The 21,325-nt window shown below is 34.0% G+C and overlaps 2 protein-coding genes and 3 pseudogenes across 7 annotated transcripts; 2 read left to right on the top strand and 3 right to left on the bottom strand.

The window, feature by feature from the left end:
• Positions 1 to 748: 748 nt before the first annotated feature.
• Positions 749 to 6,320, bottom strand: LOC143563226 (uncharacterized). 3 transcript variants are annotated; one of them, XM_077050822.1, is made up of 8 exons: positions 5,989 to 6,314; positions 4,978 to 5,185; positions 4,669 to 4,866; positions 4,003 to 4,122; positions 3,663 to 3,888; positions 2,572 to 3,099; positions 1,536 to 1,605; positions 749 to 1,008 (listed from the first exon to the last, which is right to left on the bottom strand). In XM_077050822.1, exons 2-7 carry the CDS (start codon positions 5,181 to 5,183, stop codon positions 1,600 to 1,602), a joined length of 1,284 nt encoding a protein of 427 aa, XP_076906937.1. In that variant the 5' UTR covers positions 5,184 to 5,185; positions 5,989 to 6,314; the 3' UTR covers positions 749 to 1,008; positions 1,536 to 1,599. The 3 variants fall into 3 exon arrangements, with proteins under 3 accessions (XP_076906937.1, XP_076906936.1, XP_076906935.1); XM_077050821.1 differs by having other exon boundaries at positions 749 to 1,036; positions 5,989 to 6,313; XM_077050820.1 differs by lacking the exons at positions 749 to 1,008; positions 1,536 to 1,605 and having other exon boundaries at positions 2,208 to 3,099; positions 5,989 to 6,320.
• Positions 6,321 to 7,478: 1,158 nt separating this feature from the next.
• LOC143563228 (caffeic acid 3-O-methyltransferase-like) lies at positions 7,479 to 9,616 on the bottom strand (annotated as a pseudogene). Its single transcript, XR_013140627.1, has 5 exons — positions 9,187 to 9,616; positions 8,863 to 9,107; positions 8,200 to 8,268; positions 8,071 to 8,131; positions 7,479 to 7,795 (listed from the first exon to the last, which is right to left on the bottom strand). The product of XR_013140627.1 is annotated as a caffeic acid 3-O-methyltransferase-like (transcript).
• Positions 9,617 to 10,543: 927 nt separating this feature from the next.
• On the bottom strand, positions 10,544 to 13,426 carry LOC143563229 (uncharacterized; annotated as a pseudogene). Its single transcript, XR_013140628.1, has 6 exons — positions 13,246 to 13,426; positions 12,399 to 12,473; positions 12,133 to 12,221; positions 11,975 to 12,059; positions 11,482 to 11,563; positions 10,544 to 10,751 (listed from the first exon to the last, which is right to left on the bottom strand). The product of XR_013140628.1 is annotated as an uncharacterized LOC143563229 (transcript).
• A 1,284-nt stretch (positions 13,427 to 14,710) lies between these two features.
• On the top strand, positions 14,711 to 17,769 carry LOC143563230 (U11/U12 small nuclear ribonucleoprotein 48 kDa protein-like). 2 transcript variants are annotated; one of them, XM_077050823.1, is made up of 5 exons: positions 14,711 to 15,979; positions 16,168 to 16,282; positions 16,437 to 16,544; positions 16,625 to 17,053; positions 17,672 to 17,769. In XM_077050823.1, exons 1-4 carry the CDS (start codon positions 14,715 to 14,717, stop codon positions 17,009 to 17,011), a joined length of 1,875 nt encoding a protein of 624 aa, XP_076906938.1. In that variant the 5' UTR covers positions 14,711 to 14,714; the 3' UTR covers positions 17,012 to 17,053; positions 17,672 to 17,769. The 2 variants fall into 2 exon arrangements, with proteins under 2 accessions (XP_076906938.1, XP_076906940.1); XM_077050825.1 differs by lacking the exon at positions 17,672 to 17,769 and adding an exon at positions 17,134 to 17,261.
• Positions 17,770 to 19,098: 1,329 nt separating this feature from the next.
• LOC143563242 (putative folate-biopterin transporter 7 pseudogene) lies at positions 19,099 to 21,084 on the top strand (annotated as a pseudogene).
• The last annotated feature ends 241 nt before the right edge of the window (positions 21,085 to 21,325 follow it).

Genomic DNA, 21,325 nt, shown 5'->3' on the forward strand with positions numbered 1-21,325 from the left:
ACCGAAACCACCAGGAAGGTACGAACACGAACCATTGGTCCAACCACGAGGGGTGCACTCTTCGGTACAAAACCCGTCACCTAACGCCATTTTGCACACTACATTCGTGCAAAATTTTCTCCCATTCCCATTTAGCCTCCGAGCCTGTCAATGACAAATTTGCAAACATTATTTTGAAATTACAGTATATGTTTCATCTATTAGACAAAACGTGTTCAAGATTAAATGAATTTCAAGCAAAATACCTTTAGCTGCTAATGCAAATATGGCCGAGAGAACAGTGAAGAACTTCATTTCTATATATTTTTCTTCTTCGGTTTGTGTTGATGAAAATTGTTTGTATAGACGTGTATGTTTAACACTTTCCAAAATTTGAAATGTATTACTTTTTAACGCACTAAACTAAATGCAAAATTAAATGCAAACTGTAAGATGGGAAGTATAATTTAATGTAATGGAAATAATGTAATATTTTCTTGTGCATGGCATTAACTTTAAATAAAGCTGCAGCGAAATGCAAAACATGTAAATGTAATCGAAGTAAGCCTTGTTGATTAAAAAAAAAAAAACTTCTACAGTGTGCTTTACAAGGTGAACTTTGTGACTTCATATCAATTAGGTAACTCAATTGAACGCATGGACTAATTTAAGGTGATTTATTTTTAACTCATTTACTAACTTTGGGTGACTTAAAATTAACTCATTATTTGAACAATTGATCATCATTGCTATCCATAACAGCAGCAAATGATAACAAAAATAAAATTTGTTGATGACAAAGACATAATTATACTATCTTTTGGCAAAATAAACCTTAAAAATATGACAAACACCTTCAACTAAAACCAAAAAAAAAAAATCAATAATAACTAGTCTTAATTCAGCATGAACTCGAGCAAACATAATATCTTAAATTCATAAAACAACCAAATTTCCTCCATTGTTTCACCATGAAAGCTTCCTATGAGTTCTTTAAAGTTACTAAAACCTCCGAACAGCAAAGTAAAACTGAAATCCAGTAACCATTGATCGACCCCTGTTCAAAAGGCAAACACGAATCAAACTTGGAAAAAGACACACATAAAAAACATTTTAAATCATGAAAAATAATAATCAGAAAGTACACCATTCATACCCATTCCCAAATCGACTCACCCATTTTGCCACCTTTATTTATAATTATACACTGTAGAATTTAATTAATTTTTGACAAAAACTAAATACTACTTAAAAAATAAAAACTAAAAAAACCACAGAAAAAGACAAATAAGACATTTTAAACTGTCAATCTGGTTCATTAAAATAAAATTATTTTTACTTAATTTTCATTTAAAAATGTTACTTTCACTATTGGATGCAAGAATTATATTATTGAGGCATGGTATCTTCAATCTTGCACTTTTATACAAGTTAAAAAAGAAATATATGAAAAAAACTTTAAATATTAGAAGCTTGCTATGAACAACTAGAAGTTTCAGTTGAACAAAGGCTAAAATAGTCAATATAAACTGATTGCAAAGGAAAAAAACACCAACCTTGAGCATGTTAGTCGCTAGTTACATAAGCTCTTCAGTGATCGACTTCAAACCGAACCAGTTGTTATTTCTGTACAATGTAACAAACAAATTGTTCGTTTGTGAGCAAAAGCATCAATGGATAGCATAATGACATTTGTGTACTGGTAAATCCATAGCATGTGTTTAATGTAATCAATCACTAAACCAACTATGAAGCACCTTCTAGTCGCTTGTTTAGCAAATTTTCAGTGAATTAAAAAAGGTGGCAGTTTCAATCCATTTATCGTTGAACAGGTCATTGTAAATTGAGTTGTGTATTATGTCTAACGGGTCAAAAAAACTAAAGTTCGAAAAAAAGGGGATCAAAATACTAAAGGCGTTTGAAGTGAAGTCTAATGCATAGTTGCATATGACTTCCCAAATCGCTTTATTAAATATTGCAGATTATAATATTGGTGTGAAGATTGTACACATCATCTATCCAAGTATTCAAAAGTATGATGAGTTATGTTTATGACAATTCCAGCAAAAGAATATGCCAAAAACGGTTATATGACAAGATGTCCCAAAATTTAAAGTCTTCATTACTGTCATTATGTAGAACTCTAGGGTGTGGATGTGACGCAAGCTTTAAACTAATAGCACTTTATCATTTAACAAATTTCATACAAGGTTCTTGCTAAGTGGCATTATAAAAATTGTTTTAAATGTTGTGAATTGTCTTGCGCATTTCACATGTTTGGTTACATGTCAAAATGAATTCAGGCTAATTTACTCACCTCCCACCATAGCTTTATCCACTATTAAAATAGTATCAATAATAAATATATTAATTATAATAAAAAAGTTCCTATCAATATAATAAACTATATTTTTTATTATTATTCAATATTATAGCAGATTGTAGACATAAAAATATACCTTAGTAATCTCCATTTTCAAACTGTGACAGCTTTATTTTTAGCTATGTATTAAAATCTAAATACATAGCACAAATGACTTGTTATGTAACAGAGTTGAAATTGACACATCTAAAACAGTTATGAAAATGTACCTTTGCTGAAGGACCACCATCAGAAGTGGAGTTGACATCCAAGCGTGCGCTTTCTTCATCAAAACGTGAGAAATCCAAGACTCTTTTTGTAAAAGGACCGCTTGCCAATACTTTCTTGTTAACCGTGTTCTTGGACTTGTTATCTTCAGTAGCCACTGATCTCCTTGGAGTTGACAAATCAGGTGTTTCAATATTTATCTCATTAACTACCAACAGATTCTTCATTGGCGTGTTTCCATCATCAACATCAACAGCCTTTTCTTGTTTCACAGAATCCAAGCATGTACTAACATCCGTTTCTTTGATAGGCGAAGATAGAACTGGAGATTGTGAGAGTTTTGTTTTGAATTCCTTTGATGAGAAGTGTCTTTTAAAAGATAGGGGCAAGTGTGAAGCGTTAAGTGGCTCGGTTTCATCAAGATTTGGTCGTGTTTGAATTGATGAGTTCAATGGCAAAGATTTTGTAGAAACTGTAATCGCTTTTCGGTTGAATGGCTCTGGTAGAACAGCCTCAGGCACATCATAATCCTATGATAAAACATAATATATTTATGTGAGTCAAAGCATGATAAAAAAGATTCATGTTGACCACAAACGTTTAATTGTGCATCTTAGACTTATACAGCAGATAACTAATGTGTTGTTGATAACAATGTTATTACAATACTCCTTCCATTCCAAATTTCCAATATTATTGTACATTAACATTAAAAAGTAAAATAACCAGTGTAGTGTACAATTAATATGGATTTTAACAAGTGAAACAACAATTTTACCCTTGATGCATTTAAGACACCATTTGACTTAAAAAATTGCAACACTTTATTATAAGGGTGATTAGAAGAAAAATGGGATATTAGGTAAACTGTAGCTATATAAATTATGGTAATAATAATTACTCTAGTTTATTTAGTTGTAGTGTAAGTGTAATAATTATAACGCTACACCAAAATGAGCTAGAGTATTTATTATTACTTTAGCTTAAAACTATAGCGTGATAATAATTACTGTAATGTTAGCCCAATTATTATGTTTCTTATACTTCTCACGTTAAAAGTTGTTTGTGTGTGTAGAGAGAGAGAAAGAGTTACCTCTGAATGTTCATTGACCAACTTGAGGAGCCTAGAGAAAACTAATTGAGAAAGAGCCAAATAATCAGAGTGTTCAGTATGGCCTTCAACAATATCAAAAAGCAATGTAACTTTCATGTGTGGCTCCATGCACAGAGTCTTCTTATTGTGTAACAAAATCTTATCGATCTGAACGGCCTCAGGGAGAATGAACTTTATTTGTGCAAGATTTTTATATGAAAACTCCCTGAAAAATAATAGCATACAACAGTTTATAATCAGTTATTGAAAGAGATGCAGTTATGGTTAAAAAGGATAAACCTGATCACTTGTTTTTGCCCATTTAAATTGAAGATAATACCTTTCTGTAAGTACTTCAACTATACGACGAATATTCTGAAAAGTAGGTAACTGTTTACGCAGATTCAGCAGCCTCAATGAAGTAGTCATACGATCAAAAAGCTCTGAAAGAAGTCTGTGTCTGATAAAAAATAAAAACTGTAGTTAAAATCACGTTAAACTTGGTTTTATAAAAGATGGAACTTTCAACATTTAATAAGGACGGTTCGATTCCATATTATATTTTATCCTTAATAAGTCAAAGTGAAAAAAAAAATTAGCTAAGAATAAAATGTGTCAAAGAGTTCGAAAGTCAGTCAAAGTGTATTTTGATGCATACAACCTATTTACGATAAAAATCAATAAGTATCTAATTACTAGTTGATGTGACAAATATAATTACTAATATTAGAGATGGCAATTTCAACCCATTTACTTACCGATAGTCCATTTGGTTTTTATCTAACACTTCACATAAAAAAATTAAAAAAACAGTTTTGAAATAAATGGGCCGAACAAGTCAAAAGAGTGAAAACTATCAGAAGCATATATTTATCACATAAAACCTCGTAAATCAATTCATTCAAATAATTAGAGTTGTACTGAATCATTTTTGACACATTGCTAACAAAAAACGTGTAAAAATAAAAAACTTATTTCTAACATTTGTTTGTAATGTAAGACTCACTTCTCTGGGAGTTTAGCAAGTGTCTCTTCCGTCTTCTCTAGTGTTGGGGTCATCGAATCAGCATCAAAATGTGGGATTTCATTAGTATTTGGTTCTTTTGTTGGAGTAAAAGATTCAGAGCATGATTTATGTGCCTCGAGTAAAATATTGTCAGTTTGTTCAACCTCGTTCTCTTCTTGTTCTTGATCCAAGGCTTGCCTAAAACAAATCAAACTTGTATCTTATTAGATTAAAACTTTTAATCAATTACTTCAAATAATTATATTTATTATTGAGAATACATGATTGATGTGTGTAATGAAAACTCACTTCTCTGAAACTTTAGCAGGTTCTCTTTTACCCCTGTTCACAGTCTCTTCCGTCTTCACTGGTGTTGGGGTCACCAAACTAGAATCAACAAGTGGGATTTCTTTAATATGTGGCTTTTTTGTTGGAGTGAGAGATTCTGAGCATGATTTATGAGCCACAGGTAAAATGTTGACGGTTTGTTTAGCCTCGTGCTGTTTTTGTTCCATGGCTGCGTAACAAGTGACAAATCTTACACAACGAGAATTCAAAAAAAAAAAACGTAATCAACTACTTAGAAGTACAAACAAAATAAAACCAAGAAATGATACAGAAGGTAAACTGATTAGTTATCTAGTTTTAACATTCATAGTGTTATACTTAGTTATTATGTATAGCGAACTTGCTACATTTGAAAGAATTGCAAAAAATAATCATCCAGTGGTTAATAACTCAATTGCTAAAGTGTAGATAAAGGGATACATGAATAAAAGCATAAGGTCTTCATTCATCAATATATTTATATATAAATTGCAATTTTTGTGAAACATATCAACTTATGAAGATTAAAACTGTGCTACTATGCAAGATTTTTGTGCAAAGTCTGTGAATTAAATGGCACCTTAAACTTTCTAAGACAGTTTAGTTCAACTATTATTTGCCAGTGAAGAACACATAACAGTGTTTAAGCATCTGTAACATAACCCCTCATTTCAAAGTAAACCCTAATTTCTTCCAATTTCCAAATCTGATACAAATTGTTTCAAATTATTACCAAAATTTCACAAATACTGTACTCTTGTCAGCACATATTCATATCAGTTCTGTATTTGAACAACAATACTATGGCTTTACAACAGAATAGGGATAGTATAAAGTGAGACGATAAAGATCTAGTCTAGTAGTAAACGAATGAGCTGAATCAACAACCGTACTTGAAATGGTCGGATGAGCAGATGGATCGAAACCCTAAACTAATATAGGAAATACGAGTATTTATGATTAAGTAAAATGATAATAATAAATAGAATGTACGAACCTAGCTGTAGTACACTGAATTTGAAGCTCGGAAAGTCGAAGATGACGATGGGTAAGTGATTGTGGATTTTATTATTTAGGTTGAAGAAGAAATAGGGGGAAAATCAAAATTGGGGATTTATTACTTTTTATTAGGATACCATAAAACAAAATATTATATAATTTGCATGTTTAGTCCCTTTATTTTGAGTAAACTGTCTCTAGAGTCTAGACGATACCGTAAAGAAGTTTAAGTTACAAGTTACAAGACTGTGTTTTTAGAATCTTTTTTTTTTAACTTATTAATTAAAAGCTATTAAAGAAAACCATTTTTAGTGTTAAAATTAATTAGTATGAAAAGAAAATTAAAAATAAATTAAAATGTGAACCAATAATATAGTGACATGTGGTCATGCAAGTGGGTGGGCAAACTAGGTTGATTTCACGAGTGGTTTGGCCTAATTAGAGGTTTTTTTTCTTCTTTTTTTAAATAGTGTTTCAAACACAAACTAGTTTATCAATGGGAATGGTCTCATGTCAAAAGTTAGTTGTAAGAGGTCCTCTTATGCCATGAGATTAACGATCCTTTTGTTCTCAACAAGAAGCTCATCAGGTCCAATTGAAGCGAAAGGCCTCCTAAATGTCGTAGTAATAGCAGCAGCAGTAGTAGTAATAATAATAGTAATAAATATAACTATTATGTTATTAAGGTTTTTAAAGTTTAAAGTAAAGATTAGAATACTTCGATATTCTATCCTCCCTAGTCACAACACTTAGCAAATCTGACAATGGTCATGTATGTGAGAGATGTTGGGTTTATAAGGAACACTGGATTTTAAATATTAGCTACGCGTTTTGGGTGTGATAACTGTGGAGGTAATCCCAACTCAACAAAGATATCAAGCATATTCTGCTCAAACACTAGATCTATAGCAACAGAAAATACGGTAGCATTGTGAAAAGCATTTGATTTTCGACCTCGTTTATTATAATAACTTTAGTACTATTTTGATAACTTTACTCACTATTTATGCTTGCTTCTTGATGAAATTATGAGTGCAAATTAATGTTGTAATATCCTTCAACATTGTGGGTGAGTGAACTATCTGCGAATAAGTAATAACACCAAAATTGTTGAAGTGAGGAGTTATTCTGAATTTTAACTGAATTAACCGTTACACATTTTCCTTGCAAAAACAAAAGTTTGCTAATAATTGTTGCTAACAAGTAATAAAGCCAGTTATTTTCTAAACCAATTCGTGTTGAAACCAGTTATGGTTTGGATTAACAAAAGTCAAATCGGTTTGAGATCGTGTTTGCTTGATATGAAACCGGGTTTTGACCGGTTTCAAACCAATTTCGACCCATTAAATTATATATATAATTTTTTAAACATTTCTTCATAAAAGAGTAAATATTAGTATATTACAGTGTCAGTGTCACGTATTCTAACAATTTATATACAGTCATATTATGATTACAATAACATAGCCACTTACATAATCAAAAGACACAGGAGTATTTTTATTTATAAAATTCTATAACTCAAAAGTTGCAAGCAAAACAATTTTTCTTAATCCCCATAAATCCAGCACCTTTAGCCAACGTAAGAAACTCATCTTCGGTGCGCTCCTTTCCTCTATGATAGTGTGCCATCATCACCGCATCCATTTGGGTGCTAACTTTAGTCGAATAGCTTATGTCCGGTATAGAAGGAATAATTTCCTATACTATAATAACCTTCCCGTCAATAGGTAAAGCCTTGTAGCAGTTCTTTAATAACTTTACACAATGATCATCGCTCCAATCATGTAAAATCCATTGTCCATGATTAGCAAGATGGGATCATTCAATAGGTTGACAATGCCATACATGCATACTTTTAATTCTCGCTTTTTAACCTATTTTATGATTAAGTCGTTGAAATTTGTTCGTCGTTCTTAAATATGTTAGTTTCCCAGTCATAAAAACAATATATGAAGGATTTTATAACCATTTCATTTTTCAATAATAAATAAACTAAAGTATAAGTTTGATCTAAAGCACCTTCATAAAAATGGCATCTCCTTGTGGAACCTCTTTAAACATATCCCCTCCAACATAAAAATGGCATCTCCTTGTGGAACCTCTTTAAACATATCCCCTCCAACATGTGTTATACCTACAATTATATATGTTTTATGGTATATCACTACAAGATGGTATTTATGTTTTCTTCTTTTAACATACCTTGATAGAGGGGTGCACGTCGAATCACATGTGGCAAATCAAAATTAATCCCCTTAACGTTAAGGTAGTGTTTGGTATGAAGTAATGAGAGGTGGAATGAAATGACTCATTCCAAAAGAATGAAAGAAAACATGTTTGGTTACCATTCATTAATGGAATGAATCATTTCTAAAGAAGGCAAACCCTTCCATATATAACACTTTTCATTCCTTAGCAAAAGGTGGTTTTTCTTTCATTCCATCTAGGAATGAAATAGAAAATGATCAATAATAATAATGATGATGATGATGATGATAATAACAATAAAAATAATTATTATTTATGTTATTATTATTATTACTCCTACTATTATTATTGCTATTTATCATCATCATTATTTTATTATAGTATAAATTTTATTAAATTATAATTGTTATTATACTTTTATTACTATATCGCATTATCTTATAACCGTTTTATTAATTGATAAAAAATATTATGATTGAATAGTTTACTATTTAATTAAAAAAATTAATAAAGTGATGATTCATTTCATTTCTATGTGGTAACCAAATAAGACAATGGAATATTAATGATTCATTTCATTCCTTTGTTCATTCCATTCCTTTGTCTATTCCATTCACTCGTTCATTCCATTACCCCATACCAAACAGACCCTAACATGTTTCGTTACAATCATATTGATATTAATTCCTATACCACCTCCGACATCGACAACGCATCCAAGATGGTTGAAACCATCGTAACAATCAAGAATTTCCTTCATCACAATAGTTGTATGATTCACCATGCCTTTGTTAAAAACATTGTTGAACCTTGCATCTAATGCTGGATATTCAAACGCGTTTGTTCCATGAAACTTTTCAAATGAAACACCTCCTTCAACGACTGAATCTTTAAGTCCAAACCTTGTTCCATTCAAAAATACATGTCACATAAGCAAAAACAAATTATATAATTAAAAACGTGTCTTGCTATTAAACCTACCAACTTTCGGTGTAAACCTTGTCTTGACTCAGCTCTAACATCGCACCCAAGGATGCTCCATCCTCATTCGGGATGAAGTATTTGGCCACGGGTGTGAGTCCATACACTCTTACTGGCCTTGATTCATGGATCCCCTCAGTGCAAGTGACAATTGAATGACTGGCAAGCAAACGAAGCATTCTATCAACCATATCAAGGGCATCTTGATTGGGGATCAATAAACGTTACACAATCTCATGAGCCGTGAGTCTGGCATCCGGTCCTGCTTCGGCTATAGCCTCTAGCACTTTGAACTTAATTATGTTCATCAACACCATGGTAAGTGATGTGGAGGTAACCAATTGCATTGCATAAAGGAAGTGATCCTTGTTGGAATTCATTTTTACACAATTCTAGCACCTACCCTCTTTTGCTAGAAAAACAACTTATTCCACTCTATTACTCATTTCTTGCAATCCGTTATACAGATTACAAGTTGTACACAATATTTCCACCACAAGAACACAATAATCCAATATCCTATCCCACCCCACCCCACCCCACCCCACCCCACCCACTAGACTCTTAGAGTTCAAACTTTCTTAATATATCCCTGTCAAATGTAACTTTTATTGTGACTAGTCCAATCATTGTGACTAGTTTGGACTTGATGTAAATACAGGCAATGGCGGGTCTAGTAGAAATATGTAAGGGATATTCCAAAAAAAAAAATTGGACATGGGGGTATCATAATATTTCTTAGGAGTATCCGAATAGATAAAACAAAGAAGAAAAATGCACTAATTTTGCACTTCGCTAAAAAAATTTATGAGTATCCCGAGATACCCTCCGACCTCCTTTGATGGATATGGGTGTCAAGTCAATATCAAACCATTTACTTAAAAGAAACCTACCACACACCCACATGTCCGGTTGTTTTTTTCCCCTTCCACAACTAAGCATTTCCATTCAATATCCGGTCGATGTCTTATTTTGCCGTCAATGTCAGACTTAGATGCATTTAATCAAGCCAAAAACTTGTCGTCTTCATGGTGACGAATCCAGGATTCTCAATAAATGTGGATCGGAGATGTTACAAATACGTTAAATCATGGTCACATGATTTTGAATTGTTATATAAAAACTAGAAAGATATTGAGTGAAAGATAGGTTGTATGTCACTATGTCTCACAAAAGTCTATTGATTTAACATTATAAAAGCATCGTACCAGTCAAAGTGACTAATTTGACTATACGTAGTGGAATTTTAATTTCGCCAAACAAAAATGGAACCGTGTGTATGTTGTTTATCATGATTATCAAGTTAAGCCCCACAACATACTTGTAATTTATCATATAATTTCTTAACAGAATCATAAAATTTCAAAGCTAGAAAATCAATATAATATTTTAAATGAGCGTTTCATATCAAGTTTTAATCAACCAAATACTCTAATTGCCACTACATAATCATAACTTGAAATTCACAGATAATCAAGCGCCAACTTTAGCGACTTTTCTTTGCTCAATTTGACCTGTCGACGGGCATTGCATCTCTGTCCAACTAACCGGAATCATCGTGCCACCTACCATCCCAACAAATGCAGTTAGTAACTAGATGTGGCAATTTCCAGACACAACCAGAAAAATAAATAAATAAAATCTTGGTTATCCTATCAAATCCGTTTACATTTATAACTTAATTGATACTTGCCAACCCATTTGGCACGTTTAGATAAATGAATTGAAAGGGAAGTTACACATTTTTAACTGGTTGGGGGTTAGGATTGGTGTTATTGACGAAGATAAAAATAAGAGTTGTGTTCGGCTCGAACAATTCAGCCTTCCAGCCCGACATGATGGACACTTTAAAAGGACACTTCTATGGTCAAAGAAACAACTACCCAGATTTAATGTAATATCAACTGATTTATATACAGAATGAAACTTATAACAATGTCTATTTTATTGGCTTTTCTTTTATCGATCTAACAAAATAAACTTTTGATAAATAATTTTACACCATAATTTAGTGATATAGAACAATTTTATAAAGTTTTATGGACTTTGAAAATAATTTGTGGATGACTTTTGACCCGTTTGACTTACTCAAAACAGTTATGGCATTAGCATTTTCTTAACATGTACCCATTTGCCCCCAACAGAAGCATTATAAGATGGAGTCATGAAGAACTGACCATAATACCCTCAAGAATTAGCCAGTCATGAAAAAATACAGTTGGGACAAGAAGTAAATAATCATATATAATTCTAAAAAAATCAGTTTTTTCAATTTCAGATGAAACAAGATATTACCTGCCATGCTTTCTGCTGACACAACACCCAGTTCATTTTGTGCAGTTGAAAGATAATATGCGCGTGCGTCTCCTAGCGATATCTTATTAACAAAAGTTTAGTTAAAGGTGACAAATTCACGACATTTAAACATAAAATCCCCTTCAGTGCTCGAGTTATTTTACCAAATAAAATAATAACAGAGGTTGATAACGTGTCAAAATGTGATTAAAAACTAAACTGTTAATTGTGATTAAAAAGCATACTACTACAACAGTAATAATCAAAATCCATGAATAAAACTATTTAGCAGATTGTACTATATAAAAATAGACTTGGCGGGATTTTCAAAATGGTTTTACCATTGGCCAGTAAGTGAACAATTCAAACGGGTCGAAATTGTCACGTGTGATTATAAACATGCATCTTAGAAGACGCTATAAACAGCAACGGATTCATTCTAGAAATTATACTAGAATAATGTATATAAAGAAACTATTGAAACAAAGGATACGACTGAAGCTTTGATAATGTCACCAGGGCGGAAGGATAAATGCATGTCTACTTTGTCAATTTCAGTTGCTCTGACATCTTGCTGCCTGTTTATGAGAAAATATCAAATTCAAAAATTAAGCTCAGTTATTAGAAAAAATAATCTTATAACATGATTACCTGATGATACCAGAGAATTTTTCTCGTACAGATTTTGAACCGACACACATAATATCTGCTGAAGCCATTCGAGCCATAACCTTGGTTACCTATTATTATAAGTGATTTAAGCACATCAATTGTAATATTAGACAACAGACTAGTACTGATTTCTTTATTATAATAGATAAAAGAATAGTTAGAGCTATTTTATTAATGTATCTAGTGATAATCACAAATATCAAGAAACCAAGTCGGATAGAAGGGATATTTGTAAAGATACTTACTCGGGCTATCACAACACAGCCTGGTTCAGGAACAGGACCATGGGCTTTGTGTCCAATCACTTCCACAGTAGGCCTCTAAATTTAAAAATAAATATGTAAATTATTCAAAAAAGAAGAAAGAAAAACATGTTTATGATGATAAAAAGAAACACAAAGCAATATTCAAGTGGAATGAAAAGATTAGAAAGACTGGCAGAAAGATCAATGTGCTCGAGGTTAACATAATATACAGTCGGATAATTAATACTATGTAACATCATGTGACTCTAAATCTTGGCCAACAAGATCTTAAATCTTGAATGTATTAAGATAAGGTTGATTTTAATAGGTTCTCTACACTTGGAAAGAATACTCTAACAATCGTGTTATGCATAGATAAAATTATGGGAAACAAAAAACATCTTTCTTGCTCCCGACCGACCAAATAAAACGATTATCAAACAGCATACAACACATTTTGAATTTATCACCATATTTAGTAATCATGTCAAACAAAAACGAATCAACACACAAACTACAATTAACATTGACTACCTTCATTCTAAAATAGAAAGACTCATGCGCCTTGTCTTTCCACCTAAAAACACTCTTATTTGTATAGTTTGTAGTCAACATGGTCATAGTGGTGGTTTTCCCTAATAATAATAATAATAATAATAATAATAATAATAATGAACCCTAAACTTTTATTACCAATGGAGAATACATGTAACCATAGAATTAATTTCCAGAACCCTAGAAAAGTAATCAATATTATGCCCTAGAATATTGAGGTCAAACATATTAGTACTTCAATTCATAAAAAATGAACAGCAATGGCATCAATGATAAGATTAGAAGCTGGTACCTGGTCTGGAGATTCCGGTGACGGAGGAACGACGGAACGGCGACCTGGCGTAGACGGTGTTGTTGTCACGAGATAAGTACGCTCCTCTTCCTGCTTTCAATTCAGTTCCTTTACCCAATACTTCTCCTGGTGTCACCATCTGTTCTTCTGCTACGGTGGTTACTGTCATATTCTCTCTACTGATGACTGCAGGGGTTGTTTGTTATTCAATGGCGGCCGACGATAATAAACACACTGAAAAGAAGGAGAGTGAGTGTTTATACGGCGTTCGTTTGTTTATGTTTATGGTGGCCAAACCTATTTTCCAACGGTATAGAATTGAACAGAACAGAAATAATAACCAAAGAAAGACACTTTTAGTAACCCGGCTCATTTATACGAGTCTTATAGCCATATACTTTACATATTGTTCGTATAATATTACTTGTATAGCTGTATACTACTTGTATAGGGTTATACGACTCATATAAAAGTTCTGACAAGCACGTATGGTGTCAGGTAAGCAAAAGTCAAATGACTCGTACAAAGGGTGTTTGAATAGTGGATTAGGAAGTTGATATAGTAGGACCGCATTTTTATTCTTTAAGATCTGTTGAAAATAGGATAGGAACAAAAAGACCAAACCAAAATATTTGAATTATTACGAGGTGGCTTTAAAGCGTGACAAGTAGTTTCATGTCGTGGGCATTATGCAGTCACATTTCTCACATTCTCACCAAGCTCTCATTGGCAGTGGCATGTATGCTGTGGTTGGATTTGAACAAACTATTTCAGGACGGTTCCTAATGTACTTTGTGATCACATCCATTCATGTCTCCCAAACTGGCTACATGCCAGTGCTAGCATGTTTTTTATTAACTTAAAAGACCCTGCGTAATCAAAACTAAGTACATCGGGGCATTTTGTGCCATGTGGCACCTAGTCAACTTTTGAGTGTTTTGCAAAATTTGGGTTTAGTGATAAAATGCCCACAAAACGCATCTCTCCCCCTCTCTCTCAACACCCTCAAAATTCGAGCCAACCTAACGTTATGTACATATAACGTTAAGTACAAAACGTCTGCTTCAAAATGTTGCCGATAACATCGGACCGTCCCCGACGTTTCGACTCCATAACACTGCAAATATTGGCCAACTACGAACGGTCTGAGAGGTTTAACATAGAAAAATAGATGCACTAAACTAGTGAAAGTTGAAATCACGTAAAATTTGTAACAAAAAGAAAAATTTAAGCAATATTCTGATTTATGTATGAAAACTTGTTGGTACGAACAAAAATACAAGCCAAAGGAACCATAACGTTAAGGACAGGAAGAGGTTCTTCAACAAGCTCGGAAGTCGAACCAGCTAAGAACGAGACCACCACTAGTTTTATGTTACGCGATCAACCTCTCACGTGAGAATAAGCTAGGGTATTTAAACCATGTACTTATTTTTCAAACTTAGTTCCCCCTTTGTGTCTCCACTCCCATGGACTCATCTCCTACATCCAGCCTCCCTCCACCACCAGACCCAAACCCTAACCCTACAACCATTCTGCCACACCACCACACTTCCACCGACATCAACCCCACACTCTCAACCCTAAAACACCTCATCCACCTCTCCAAATCCACCATCACTTCCCTCTCAACCACCCTCCCAACCACCCTCCCAACCACCACCACCACCACCACCACCACCGTCCCATGTCCGTACAAATCCAACCACCGCCTCCCTCCCACCTCCCTCTTCCGCCACCACCTCCACTGTCCTTCCTCTCCGGCACCAATCGACCTCTCACTTATTCACTCCCTTCACTACCCTAGCACTCTCCAATCTCCAACTACCACTCCCAAGCACAATTATCCTTCCAATACAGATCTCTCTATTCCTTTAACTGATTATTATCACACGTCTCTACATTCTAATTTCTTCTATCTCGATTGTCCCTCAGTTGTTTCGTTTCCACATGACGTCACCAATAATAATATTAATAACCGTATGATTACGTTGCCTTCCGTCTTATCAGCTGAGTGTGCAGATGCTTCAGTTAATGATAACAATGATGACGTGGCAGACGTCATTGGTGTTGTTAAACTGCTTCCTTCTGAATATTACAATGTTAGAGTAGAAATTAGTCACTGGAATGATTATGGTCACGATTATCCTGCGGTTTATTCGCACGGTGTTTGCCGTTCGTTTGTGTGTTGTTATTTATATTACAAGGAGGAAAGTTTGATGGAATGGATATTGGTGAATTCTTCGTATTACGGTGTTGTGATTAATGTGCATATGAGGGATCATATATTTGTGTTGTTTAGGGTTTGTTTGAAGGCTATAGCTAGGGAAGCTACTGGATATCTGGTTTTGATTTCTAGAGGAGAGCGAGCGGGTGGTGATTGTCGGTTTGAGTGTCCTGTTTTGGTTAGAGTGATGATGTGGTTGGCTTCACAGTTTGGGATATTGTATGGTGAAGTAAACGGGAAGTTGTTTGCGATTAATATGTTGAAGCAGGCTTTATTGACTGTTTCTTTAAAATCGGTGATGTTTTATGATGAGCCTTCTGGTTTGAATAGTTATGATGGTGAAACTGAATCTGTTAATGGAAGTAAGGAAATTGATGGGAGAGGTAGAAAGAGGGTGATTTTGGTTTCACAGGTGGCAGCGGCTGTTGCTGCATTACATGAATGTTCTGCGTTTGAAACGCGAATCAAAGCGATACGTGCTTCGCGGTTTGTTCCAGCTTATCAAAGGTATATATTTACATTTACTCAAAACATATCCTGTCACAGTTTACATTATCATTTGCATAAGTGTTGTCATATAGGAAAAGATTTGATTTTTAATCAATGTATAAAGATATTTTGTGTATTCCCACAATCTAAATAACAGTCATTTGAAAATAGGTGAGTAAAGGTCTGATCATTTTAACTTATTGCAGAGTGCAAGAGCATGAATATATATCAAAAGTGGCTGATGAAGAGCGTAAAAAACGTCCAAATTATAGACCTATAATCGAACACGATGGGGTACTTTGGCATAGGGGAGGTAACCAGGTAGGTTCAGTGGTGTGTGTGTGTACCAGTCACAATTGGTCAGTATTCTTTATTTAGATGCAATTATGATACCTCCGCCGTTTTCATAAAACAGCGATTGTTTTGCATCATTAGCTTTTTGTTTATTTTCTTTTGAATATTTTTGGTTTTATAGGATTTAAATAAAAATAAGTCACAAGAGGAATTATTAGCTGAAGAAAGAGATTACAAAAGGAGAAGAATGTCATATCGCGGAAAGAAAATAAAAAGAAGCACCACACAAGTAAGCAACTATCTTCTTAAATAAAAATTATCTTATTTTGTTAAACTTTTTTGTGTAATTGTTTTTTTTTCTTGATAAAGGTAATGGGAGATATAATTGATGAATACATGGAAGAAATCAAGCGTGCAAACATGGCTGGTCAACCTTCTGCAGATGAGTCAAAACCTTCTTCCATGAGTAATTTGCGTACAGATAAACACAAACATGATGATATTAATCAGAAAACTGTTTTTAAAGAATCAGCTTCTGATATCAGCATGAGATCTTCAAGATATGAAGGTGATGTTAAAGAAAAAAGCAGCAAACACAGACATAAAGACAACAGATCAAGCACACGAACAAAGGATCGTTCTTCAAGCCCTAATAATCGCCATAAGAGCAAGCGCAAAGACAGAAGCTCATCCTCAATTTTACCGAATGAATTCGAGGACAGATATGATCCATCTAACTCTCGTGACTTTGATTGACCGATTTGGTTTGATTTAAACCACTATTTTATCTAAGAAGAGGTATGTTCTTGAAGTTTCATTCAGTTATCTCTTCTTAATAATTACTAGTAATGAGCATGAAATTATTTGAAATTGTGCAGTAGGAAGTTATCCAGGCTTGAGAAGCTTATCAAAATCTGTGTCCACCCTTGTATCCTTTTTTGTTATACTTTTATCATCCAAAATATTATTTTTATCATGCTAGTTGTCAAATATGATTACAACATAATATGTTTAATCTCTTTCAATCATTTATGCATTACAAGTACACATTAGATTAAATTACTGTTTGACCCGTAAGTTCTAATATACAACCCAAATTGACCCATTTGTGAGCAAATTTCATCTTACTTTTGAGGATAAGTTCAAATTTTTTTGGGACTCACTGATGCTTTCATTTTGTCCCTATTAGATATGAGTCTTTTTGATCATCAATAACTTTAGGGTCAAATACTCAAATGGTAATTCTGTGTTATCTATCACCCCCTTAAGTAGGTCCGTCATTCATTATTTATAGACACATCACAAACATTGGGTTCAAATTAAAACCACTTTATCACAAAAAAAATTAATGAATTTTCACATAATATATTAGATGAACCAAAAACCGGCTGAATTTTGTTTTTTTGGCATTTGCAGGTGAAAATGTAATTGGTTTGTGCTGCCAGCCTGCCAAATATACATTAGGAAGAGGAATAATTTTATGAACTCTGAATGTACTTTCTTTCTGTCTTTGTAGTTGACCAAATTCTGTAGTCTTGGTTATTTTTAGGCCATTTTAACTAGGTCAGTTGATCTAAATTTGAAATGTCTCGCCTGATTGTATATATTTGGGATACTTTTTATTAGGGCTTGTAGAGTAGTGGGTTGTTATTAAAACAAGTAATTTCTATATGTGGGTGAAAACGTGTCAGGGCCAAGATCTTCGCACTTCGTTTGATTTTTTCTTATGAAACGGCGAATACCATTGAAAAAGAGCTAGCAAGGTGCTAGAATGGACAAACTTGTAATCTAAAAACTTGAAATAGATCATCCACATCTATTGGGGGCGATCTTGACCAATTCTAAATCAATTGTAATAGAAAATGGAAGTATAAATTAAAACTTATTCAACATATCAGAGGGTTGGTCAAGTAATAAAAACAACAATAAATGTGTTTTAACAGGAACATTGTTCATCATCATAAACACTTTTTAAATTTATTCCAGACAAGTATGAGGTCAACTTTGAATATACATAAATCATGTCCTAGCACTAATGAACAAATAATAACGATTAAGCAAATCACCAAGTGGATAATATTTAATCACTGGTAAATTAGTTAAAATATTGCATAGCTCATCAAAAGTTAATTATGCATTATAAAATCTCGTGGTGAGGTTTGGATTTTTCCGTCCGGGTTTGATGCTAAACCATCAAATAAAAACACTCATTTGACTTCAACTTCGTTCTTCAATTGAAACAAAAACACAACATTTGATGGTATAATAAAATAAAAACATCTACTATCGGGAAATCCCCAAAATATCTATTCTTACCATTCATGTTAAAGAAATCTCTATCACCAGCCAAATTCTCAGAATGTCCATACTTAATACCTTCAGCCCCAACCATATTTTTTTTATTAAGTTGTCCTGTATTTTTATATAGTCGATCTCTCTTTTATATAGTCGTCATATATTCAAGAAAGTTGTCCCATCTTTTTATAAAGTCAATCATATATTTTTTAAAATCATCTTATATTTTTATAAAGTTGTCATTCCTTTTATAAAATTGCCTATATATTAAAGTTGTGCTATATGTAAAAAGAGGACAAGTAATTATTGGCCGATTATAAAGTTGTCATAGGTGGGGAGACAGGCCTTAATCACGACCACATTCGTTGAATCTTATCTTAGATTGGTCATGGAAAATCTAAATATTTGAAGATTTTCATAATAAGTTTGTCTTATAAATGACTTCATTCATTGACTCGTGTGTCTGCCACTGTTGGAACATATCCCCTGTCCAGTATCTTTTAAACTTAACGGTTACCAGTTACCACACCTGAACAACCAGCACAATGATGGCGGTGGAGATGGAACCATTATCCAACACCAACACCAACACCAACACCAACACCAACACCAAACTCAAACCAGACACACAAACAACAAGTAACAATGGCATCAAGTTGGAAAAACTCAGAGTCGGTAAGAATGGAATGAGAAAGATGCTGCTAGGCTTAGGGTATTGGATGCAAGGGTTCCGATGCTTTACATTGATGGCCATTCTCTTCTACGTCAAAGACGTACTCCGAGTGGAGCCATCAATGCTGCAAGTCCTCATTAATTCTGCTAACATTCCCTTGGTTGCCAAACCCTTTTACGGGGTTTTATCCGACTCGCTTTATTTCTTCGGACAACACCGGGTTCCTTACATCGCTGGTGGAGGTAGGTAAAATTATTATTACGGGTAAGTTAGCGTACAAACAGTGGCGAAGCTTGGATTAAGACACGGGGGGACTCAAAATGTATTCAAAATTTCACAAGGGGGGCGGCCGAAAACGGCTAAATTTTACCCTGCGTATAAAAAATTTCGGTCGAAAATGGTTAAATTTACACCTACTTATAAAAAATTTCAGACGAAAACAGGTAAATTTACACTGCTGCGTAAAAAAGCAGGGGTGGCGGGCCACCCCGGGCCCTAAGAAACCTTTGTCATTCCATACAAATTAATTAACCTGCTAACTATGAGAATCAAGTAGTTACACTATGCTGTAATTACACTACACTATAATTACACTGTGCTATATATATATATATAGTTACATTATTTGATTCTCATAGTTAGCACGCTAATTTAATTTGCATTTGATCCAAACACTTATAAAAATAATAACAATAATAATAATTTTATTATTATTATTGTTATTATTATTATTATTATGTTTTGATGAATGGTATTGTGATTATTATGTTTTGCAGCCTTACTACAAGTTATATCATGTTTTGCAATTGCATCTTCATCATCTTCAACCCTTAAATTCTTAACCATCACCATTTATTATTTTTTTGGAAACCTTGGTGCTGGCATTGTTGAAGTTACAAATGATGCTGTAGTTGCAGAATGTACAAAACAAGGTGCTCATCTTCAATCCTTTGTGTGGGTCGCTGCTGCAGCCGGTGGGATATCTGGAAACCTTGTTGGTGGTTTTTGTGTCAGTCGGTTTTCACCACAAGCAATGTTCTTGTTCTATGCAATTCTATTGAGTTTTCAATTCGTTGTCACGGTTTCAACAAGCGAGAAGCTACTCGACTTACCAAAGAACCAATCTCAACATTGTATCAGAAGCCAGTGTTCAGAGCTCTTTTTGGTATTAAGAAAACCCGAGATCCATCGACCGGTTATCTGGTTTGCAGCATCTTTTGCTGTCATTCCCTCGTTAACGGGCCCCATGTTTTACTACTAAACTAAACATCTAAACATTGAATCCTCGGTTATCGGTGCTTCCAAGATGTTTGGACAGATAACAATGTTGTTATGGGGTGTTGTATACAACCGTTACTTGAAATCTATCCCACCACGAACGCTCATTTCATCGATTCAAGGAACAATGGCGGTTCTGATGGTTTCCGATGCATTGTTTGTGAGCGGGTTTTATCGGGCCTTGGGTGTACCCGATTCGTTATACGTTGTGATTGTTTCCGGGATTCTTGAGGTTTTATATTTTTACAAGATTTTACCTTTTCAAGTTTTGATGGCTAAATTGTACCCGAGCGGTTGTGAAGGGTCTTTGGTGGCGTTTGTGGAGTCCACGTTCGCGTTGGCGTTTATTGTAAGCGGGTATTTTGGGGCTACACTCGCGTCCTGGGTTGAGGTCACGGACACCAATGTGTCGGGTTTAAGAAAGTGCTTGTGGTACAGGCAGTGTGCACGGTTTTGCCTCTTTTATGGGCTTCTTATATAACCATATAATAATCTTTATTCTTAGAATCATTTCTATATGTGGGTTAAAACAAGTTAGGGTCAAAATCTTCTTTTGCACTTTTGATTTTTTTTTCTTGGAACGACGAATATCATTGAAAGGGAGCTAGCTAGGACTGTTCAAAGGGTAAGACCCGATCCTTTTACCTGATACCCTACCCGGACCATTTACCCTTATAGAAAGAAACGTGGACCCGAGACCCCACCCTCTAAACAATAAAAGGGTCGGGTATAAATAAGGGTTTTAAGGGTCCAACCCTTTACCCTTTAATACATTAATCACATCTTCTTTTTTGTATTTATTAGTTGCATCTCTCATATATGAC

Source organism: Bidens hawaiensis, unplaced genomic scaffold (assembly GCF_021521415.1).
Source record: "Bidens hawaiensis isolate Kalapana, Puna unplaced genomic scaffold, B.hawaiensis_p1.1 tig00021345_1, whole genome shotgun sequence".
NCBI lineage: Eukaryota > Viridiplantae > Streptophyta > Magnoliopsida > Asterales > Asteraceae > Bidens > Bidens hawaiensis.